We start from the raw sequence: 9233 nt of genomic DNA, 5'->3' as shown, positions 1-9233 counted from the left end.
GGGAAAGAGACATGCACATGCACATGCACGTCCGACAATGAAGACGTGTTGAGCAAGCATCAATTACGTTTGCATGGGAAGTGTAGCTCATATGACAACGCATGTTATGTAGTGTTCCCATTTTGGTTCCATTGTGATTAGCAATTTAGATACCTTCCTTTTGTCTACAGTGTAATAATCAGGCATGTATCCCTGTAAATAAGTAAACATATATATATGTATTCACTAATATATTCTGATATTCTACATTCATATTTTTTAGGTATGTTTCAACATATATTTATTTCTCAAAATTTGTATATATTTTTATGGTATTATTCCTTAATATTCATATTTATAAAAAAGGAGAAATTCCCTTAAGTGGCACCTCTACATATCATAATTTTATTTTCGACCAAATCAAAAAAGGAAAAATTCCATTAAGGGTCATTCTTTACATATTTTGGAACTTCGCTCGCCTTTATGTATCGATGTTCCTCACCAAGAAGAAAAACCCTCCGACCTAAAAGAGAGACGATGATGCTCAGGCAAGTAGCGAAGAAGGCTCTTCTAGGGCTGACGTCACGCCAACCTCCGCCTCGGCCCATTGGTATCGCTCCTCGATTCTACCACGAGAGGGTTATCGACCACTTCGAGAACCCCCGCAACCCCGGTACCTTAGACAAGAGCGATCCCTCTGTCGGTTCTGGCCTCGTTGGAGCTCCATCGTGCGGCGATGTCTTGTGGCTTCAGATTAAGGTCGACGAAGAGAGTGACCAAATCGTTGATGTCCGCTCCTTGACCTTCGGCTGTGGCTCCGCCATGGCTGCTTCTTCTCTCAGTACGGTTTTTCTCGCACCAATCTGTTTCGTGTTTCTGTCCTGTTTTGTTGGCGATGGAATTTTTGAGAAGGAAATGGCATTCGGGATGTGATTTTGAGAGATAATCAAGGGTTCGTTCTCCTTTTCTGATTAATTGTTCCCAAGTGGAGGAATTTGGGAAGAGATTGGATGGGAAAATTGAATCGAGGGTTTTCTCCATTTTTTCTGCTTTTGCTAGTTTCCTTCGTCTTGCTTCCAGTCTTCTTGTCCGCCTCGATTTGTTCGCCGTTACTGCTCCTGAATACATTATCACATATAGATTGGATTTCAGCGTTTGTGTTTCACTTCATTTTTACTATCGAAGTTTCTGCCTTTGTTTGTTTGGGTGCCTGCGAGTGGTCATTGCCTATCTCAGCTTTCTTATTTTGCGCCTGCTTGTGGGACAAAGATTAACTCAGTATGTATCCATTGTACTAAACCTTAACATGTGTCATCCTTCTTACGAGCTCAGAAAACATACAGCCGCCTAATGTGTTCTGTTCAAATGATTCGGTTTCTTACCAGATGTTTCTTCTTAGCAATATCATATGAATTGACAGCAGAATCAGAGTGTAAGATACTGACTCCCGGCAGTGTTTAAGTGGCCAGAAATTGCAGAGGGATGGGGAGAGAGTTAGTTTTATCGTTGTGGATTTCTTGGATTTCTTCTGAATCTAGTGGATATGTGGCGGTTCTATAACGTTTATTGATATGTGTTTTCAGCCACTGAATGGGTGAAAGGCAAAACAGTGGAGGAAGCCTTGACCATCAAGAACACGTAAGTGCTGTTCCCATGCCTATGATAGTTTGATTATATTACATGCTATGATTTGGCATATCCAGATTCCGTAGTTTTTTCTAGTGTGGACGTCCCATGTTGCTATTCATGTTTTTCCGCCATTAAGAAGTTAAGAACTGTCAAACATTGTTGCGTGGATAATTTGTGTTATGTGATTGGTCTGTGTTATGCTATGTTCACATAATATTGTCCTTATGGGCGTCATAGATCCAATTTGCCAACTGAAGTTTCAAAAGTCTTCATCTTTTCTGTTGATTCGATCCAATCATATTGTTGGTTAGAGGATGCATATGCAAATTCAATAACTTTTGTGGATGAGTCATGAATAGTGCACCGAATTGGCTGCAGTCCTAAAACAAAGAAAGAAAGGGATTTACTTTTGTGGATGTTTTTTCCAGGGAGATCGCGAAGTATCTTTCGCTTCCACCTGTTAAGCTGCATTGCAGCATGCTCGCAGAGGATGCCATCAAGGTAGCGGTGAAAGACTATAAGAAGAAGCGTGCCCAATGGAAGGGCGGCGCAACAGGCAAAGCCTTGGCCGAGGCTCCTTGATCCTGCTACTAATTTATTCCATAATATGCAGATGACAATAGGAAACACTTGAGCACAATTATATGGGGTGTGTTGTGACTTGTGAGTATTTCTGGTTTGGTATCCTTGGACCAAGTTTGTTGAATCTAAATGCTTTGAATTAAGTTTTGTTGTCAAAGTCAGAGAATGCATTTAGGTATTGGAGAGACTCGAGAACTTGTTGCATCATGGGATCGCCGGAATTTTCGTTCTTAGGCTAATTGTTCGCGAAATGGAATCGCCGTGGTACTGCTTCTACCTGTTTGTTTGGTTGCTGAGAAAAATGCGAAATTTCTCGAAGTCATCTAATCAGGTCGTTCATCGTGTATATATATTATATATATATATGTTGTCTCCCTCGTTCACAAGATTTCCTGTGAATTCTCAAACCATCTTTACCATTTCCTGTGAATTCTCAAACCATCTTTACCATCATGGGATCGCCGGAATTCGCATATTCGAATTCTGGGTATGTGTTAGATTTTCTGGGTTTTTTCTTCTTCTTCTTCTGATCTATCTAGGGTTCGGTTTGGGAATTTCTCGATCTCGTGTGTCTGTAACTATATTAGAAGTAACCTAAAGCTGCTGCAATTGCTTAGGTGATCGCTCAGAGTTTAAAAGTTGTGAAGGTAACTAGAGAGTTGCCCTTGATGATGCTTTCTCTTCAACATATATCATTAGAATACCAATTTACGTCGAATTCTTGATCCCCGATACATTTCAAGGTCGACGTTGCTCCTTGTGGGTAGAATGGTAGATAACTCGTAATTGTGCTTTACTATGTTCATGTCTTAACATTTCTGATAGGATTTTGGCAGGACATTTCACATACACTCGGAAAACATCATGGAGAAGGATGAAAGAAGACGATTTGATTCATATTGGGATTCACATGGGTTTTGTCCCATACCAGAGGAAATGCAGGTTGGTAACACTGTCTCCCCTTGCTTCTCTGATGATTATTTTTGGCCTCGAATGCCATTTTAGAATATGTAGTAAACTTATAGAGAAAATGTTCCCGGTTATATCGGAATCTAATCCCTTGTCACATTTCTTCTGCTTCTTATACCAAACACATAGTTGACCCCGACTCCGAGATTAGTTTGGCCCTTGGTCCAGAACACTCGATTACCCAAAAAAAATAGTTCAACCCAAGAAGATCTCTCTTGATAGATACTATGGTAGGACTCTTCAAGGCTCAAATGCACGCTTTGCATTATTCTCTGACTGAGTTGCATAATCCCCTTCTTGGGCCCATTATTCAGTGTTCACACCTTTTCCTTACTCACCAGTCACCAAAGCTGAAATCAATCAGTTACCTTATTTAATGTGACAATTCCCAATATCTGCCTAAAATTAAAGGTGCTCCCCACCAAGCTAATGAACATTTCACTTCTTGACCAAGGAGGACCACCACCACCATGTATGGCTTGCATCCTATAAGTACGAACTCCTTCAACATCACCATAATAATGCCACCTGCACAATTTGTCTCTTTCTCTCTCTCTCTGTATCTCTCCGTTCATTAGGTCATATATAGTTTGTTGTTCAGACAACATATAATGGAGCTTAAATTCACAGCATTTCACTCCCACTTATTCTCAGACATGAAGCACCAGCGTCCTCATCAGCACCCAGAGAAAGAGAAAGAAGAAGATGGTTCTTCTTCCCTCAGCTTGAGCAGCTTGTCAAAGCTTATTCTTCCTCCTCTGGGTGTTGCAAGCTACAACCAGAATCACATCAGTTCGAGTGGATGGATCATCTCACCAATGGACTCAAGATACAGGTAGACCGTACATATTTTCTTCACATGTGTTGTGCAACATATATAATTTCATTTTTGACACATATATAAAAGATATTTTATTCTACTAACCAAACATGTCTCATTTTTATGCTTTTGCCTTCTTTCAATCTACCACATATGACCTTCAAGCCATTCCCATGCTAATATCTAGCGGTATCTGTTCTTTATTGTTCATATGCTTGATAACTAAAATAGCAGCTAGACTTTGGAAAACGCATTCCCATCTCTTGTGTTTATGAATGTTCTTGGTTTGGGTGATTAGAGAAACCAATCAGTTTCAAACTCCTAAATGGTGATCTAGTCATCATACACATGAAACTGACAAGAATGGATACTGTGTATGTCGAAGTTCTCAGACTACATTTACCAGAAACAGGGAAAAAGGAACTTTTTATCTGCGGATGACTAACAATAGCTCGTCAAATTCAAGCTAATGTAAAATAACAAGCGTTTGTACGTGTTTGCATGACGCAGGTGCTGGGAATCATTTATGGTGCTTTTGGTAGCATACTCTGCATGGGTTTACCCATTTGAAGTCGCCTTTCTACATTCTTCACCAAACAGAGACCTTTATATCGCAGACAACGTCGTGGATTTGTTCTTTGCCATCGACATTGTCTTGACATTTTTTGTTGCGTACATAGACCAAAGAACGCAGCTTCTTGTTCGTGAACCCAGAAAGATTGCAACAAGGTCAGTGTTATTGCTCATTATTTAATTTTTTGTCCATCATTGAATCATATCTCTCCTCGTGGTAGGTTGATCTTCTTCCACAGAGTTCTGATTTTAAATGAAATGGGACAAAAATTAGGTGATATGGTAATATGTTTATTTAGTGGAATGGTTGTTTCTGCTTCAGGGAGGCAATTGACTGTATGACTAGAATAGCTATTATCAACAAAAGATCAATTACCAGTTCTTGAAACAACAAGAAAGATTCCGAATTTAATATCTTCTGAAAACAAGACTTGAAAAAGTATCTTTAATGTTCATTGAAAGGTACCTTTCGACGTGGTTCTTGATGGACATGGCGTCTACTCTACCGTACGAGGCAATCGGATACTTGGTCACTGGCAAATCGAAGGTGAGCATATCTTGCTCTCTTCTGGGATTGCTCAGATTTTGGCGTATCCGACGTGTTAAGCACCTCTTCACAAGGTACACTATTCTTGGTTCGATCCGGGTCTTGTTGCTGATCAGATGTTTAAGTGAACGATCATCAATGGTTTTTATTTTCATGGCCTTTTCAGGCTTGAGAAGGACATAAGGTACAGCTATTTCTGGGTCCGCTGCCTTCGGCTTCTATGTGTGAGTAACAAGAACTGCTTATTACTCGAAACAATTGCGTTCTTGAACGGTTTAATGTGACCATGAGTTCGAGATCAAAAGAATTCGGTTTCCGAACTCTTTAACACAGGCAATGCTCGTCCAGAAAGTTGCTCAGAAGGATAATATCTAGGCTTAAAAATGACGATACCGACATTTTCAGGTGACGCTGTTTCTGGTGCACTGTGCCGGTTGCCTCTATTACCTACTGGCAGACAGATATCCGCACCAAGGGAAGACATGGATAGGTGCAGTGATCCCAAATTTCAGAAAGACGAGTCTTTCTGTCAGATACATCTCAGCCATTTACTGGTCTATCACCACAATGACCACAGTGGGATATGGCGATCTTCATGCAGTCAACACCATGGAGATGATATTCATTATATTCTGCATGCTCTTCAATCTCGGCCTCACTGCTTACCTTATTGGTAACATGACTAACTTGGTTGTGGAAGGAACTCGGCGTACCATGGAATTCGTGAGTCATGTTTCACTTTTTTTTTCCTTACAAGAAGATTCCGAAGTTTTTTTTTTCGCCGGGTTTGGTGTGTTGTCTTCCTTTCTTACAGATCTGGATGTTGTGTGGTGCAGAGGAACAGCATTCAAGCTGCATCAAACTTTGTCTGTAGAAACCGTTTACCGGTTAGACTGAAAGAACAGATATTGGCTTACATGTGTTTGAGGTTCAAAGCAGAAAGTTTGAACCAGCAGCACCTGATCGAGCAGTTACCCAAATCAATCTACAAAAGCATATGCCAACACCTTTTTCTTCCATCGGTGGAAAAGGTTTATCTCTTCGAGGGCGTCTCAAGGGAAATACTGCTTCTCCTGGTGCGTTATTCTGCTCGCACCATCTTTCTCAATCTATTTGGTTTGGTAATATGGGGGTGAAAATGGTGTGTATAGCAGGGATTCTTCCACTGATACTTTGAACCGGACCAAAACCAAACCGCTTAATCTATTACAATCTGATAACTTTGAAGGGCCTTTTTGATACGTCACACCAGTTATGCATTCAGCTTTTTGTTGCAATCGTGAACAGAACTTGCGATATTAAAGGATACTGAATTTTGTTTACAAATGTGGCAGATACAAAACGCATAAGAATCAGACAGGATAGACAGGACTTGGGAAAAAGATGAATATGAAGGAATATCTTGGTCACAGTTCTTCTGCGTTGGACAGATTTATCTCCTCACATTCTCAATGCGTATATTTTGATAGGTCTCGAGGATGAAAGCTGAGTACATACCACCAAGAGAGGATGTTATAATGCAGAATGAATAGCCCGAGGATGTGTACATAATCATTTCAGGAGAAGTGGAAATTGTGGACTCTGAGACGGAGGGGGAGCGTGTCTTAGGCACTCTAAGATCTGGAGACATATTTGGAGAAGTTGGAGCATTGTGTTGCAGACCTCACAGCTTCAATTTTCTGACAGTCACTTTCACAACTCCTCAGACTCAAAACAACTTCCCTTATCGGAACAATTCAGACAAAGCAACATGACAATGTCACGATGCTCAAGAACTTCCTGCAGGTTTGTTCACTTGCGTTAACTTTGACACTTTCTTTTTTACGTTCTTCCATGTTTGTATTTTTTGACAAAACAAGTAACCCGTTCCATCTCTCTTCAAGCATCACAAAAAGCTAAACGATTTAAACATCGGAGATCGACTGGTCGAAGGTGGAGAAGATGAGAGTGACCGTTACATGGCATCTAATCTGCTCACAGTGGCAAGTACAGGCAATGCAGCTCTTCTTGATGAGCTTCTCAATGCTAAGCTGGACCCTGACATTGGAGACTCCAACGGAAGAACTCCATTGGTAAAGAGTCTTGTTTCACCGAAATCTATTCAAAGACTATTATGATATAATCATCATCACGGGCATTTGCTTCTATTCAAAGACTATTATGATATAATCATCATCACGGGCATTTGCTTCTTTGTTTCGAAGCGATCATGATTCTTTTTTTGTTTGCATGTGTTTTTTAGCATGTAGCAGCTTCCAAAGGATATGAAGAGTGTGTTTTAGTACTCCTAAAGCACGGATGCAACATCCATGTAAGAGGTATCCAGCAGCGTTATATATATATGTATATATCACAACAGATTAGATTATAAAGACATATACATGATACTTGATTCATATCAATCACATACAGAAAGACAAAAACCTGAAAAAGAGAAACAATTTGAATCAGTAACTCGCATCTTTTAGTCTGTCTCTTAATAGTTGCTTCTTTATTACCACTGAGATTCATGCGGAGCATGTTATATATATATATATATGCTTTACATACATGATGCGAAATTTTGCAGATGTGAAGGGCAACACGGCTCTGTGGGAGGCAATAACATCGGGAAACCACGCCACCTTCAGAATCCTTTATCGTTTCGCGGCCATATCCGACCCTCACACGGCAGGGGACCTTCTATGCACAGCTTCCAGACAGAACAACGTACATGTAATGAAGGATCTTCTGCAACTTGGACTCGACATCTACTCAAAGGACCAGAATGGCTTAACTCCGTTACAGGTCGCATTGGCGGAGAATCACATCGACATTGTCAATCTGCTCGTGAACGTACCGAACAGGAGGAGGTTAATGGTCGGAGGAGGGGAAGATAGCAAAAACCGTGTGAGGGTGAGCATTTACAGAGGAGATCCATTGGAGAGGAGAGGGAAAAGGTTAAGAGAAGCTGGTAAGCTTATTCTGTTGCCCACTTCGCTCGACAAGCTCAAGGAAATTGCAGGTACCAAACCCACATTCTCTTCATTTTTAGCCAAAACCGGTTTTTGAATTGGTTTAGATTCTGGTTTTAGCTCCGGTTTAGGACTTGGTATAGGTGAGTTTTTTTTTTCTCCTCTTTTTGTATGGGTGTAAACGCAGGAGAGAAATTTGGGTATGACGCAAGTGGGACAGTGGTGAGGGCTGAAGCAGGAGCAGAGGTTGACAGTGTTGAGGTGATTAGAGATAATGACAAAATCTACTTTGTGGAAGAATTTAATCAATAAAAATTAGAAAACCAATTGTCATGACATCATCGTCATCGAACCGGTTGAGTTCAGGAATCTATCTCTACAATATTATATATATGATTATATTAAATCCAAAACAGATACATATGTGTGTGTGTGTGTTATATATATATATATATGATAATTCCTTTACATATCAAACAAACTAAGCCAATTTTTGAAAATTATTTATCGAGAGTGATTATGCTGAATAATTGCGGAAAGGGGCGTGTTTAGTGCCAATGCATGAACCCCCTAATCCCCGATTTGTCTCTTGGTTCTGTTCTATGGAATCCAAAATGCAAAAACCCAAAAACATATATTATTTCATTTCATATTTGATTTAGATTTACTGATTTATATTAGATTATTTTTGTCTCCGTAACCATTAACTCTAGAATAATGTAGTATATCTCTAATAATATTCTATTCAAATATCTGATATAACGTTTATACGGGTATAAGACATAATAATGAAGGTGTGATATTTATGCCAACGAGTTATTTATGTCGTTGTTATTATAAAAACCAGTAACTAAGTAGACTAGACGGATCATAAAATTGGATAACCAATGTCACATACTTAATATATATATATATATTGTATCTATAGCCTTTAATTATGGAAAATATCTCAAAAAAAATGGTCAAATTTGTGATCGAGGTTATTATAATATAAATCTCACTCGTAGCATATGCGTGGGAGAGAGTGTACGGACGGGAAAAAAATGCAAGGCTGATGTGGAGGGGTATTTTAGTCATTTTGAACACAGGACCCATCGCATTTAATGACATTGTAAAACTACGAAAACATCCATTTGTCGTTTTGTGAGAGGATTAAAAAAAAAAAAAAAAAAAAGAGGGG

General features: G+C 39.6%; 2 protein-coding genes across 2 annotated transcripts; both read left to right on the top strand.

The window, feature by feature from the left end:
* The first annotated feature begins 427 nt into the window (after positions 1–427).
* Positions 428–2429, top strand: LOC104806319 (iron-sulfur cluster assembly protein 1-like). The gene is made up of 3 exons (XM_010531158.2): positions 428–820; positions 1563–1617; positions 2037–2429. Exons 1-3 carry the CDS (start codon positions 463–465, stop codon positions 2188–2190), a joined length of 567 nt encoding a protein of 188 aa, XP_010529460.1. The 5' UTR covers positions 428–462; the 3' UTR covers positions 2191–2429.
* A 1341-nt stretch (positions 2430–3770) lies between these two features.
* On the top strand, positions 3771–8476 carry LOC104806320 (potassium channel AKT2/3-like). Its single transcript, XM_010531159.1, is given in 12 exon segments — positions 3771–3994; positions 4490–4708; positions 5015–5173; positions 5266–5323; positions 5505–5822; positions 5936–6175; positions 6569–6783; positions 6785–6884; positions 6983–7171; positions 7342–7417; positions 7669–8103; positions 8241–8476. Coding segments are annotated over 12 exon segments (2358 nt in total). The 3' UTR covers positions 8366–8476.
* Positions 8477–9233: the final 757 nt, after the last annotated feature.

Source organism: Tarenaya hassleriana, unplaced genomic scaffold (genome assembly GCF_000463585.1).
Source record: "Tarenaya hassleriana unplaced genomic scaffold, ASM46358v1 Cleome12, whole genome shotgun sequence".
NCBI lineage: Eukaryota > Viridiplantae > Streptophyta > Magnoliopsida > Brassicales > Cleomaceae > Tarenaya > Tarenaya hassleriana.
This window is presented reverse-complemented; position numbering and strand designations above follow the sequence as displayed.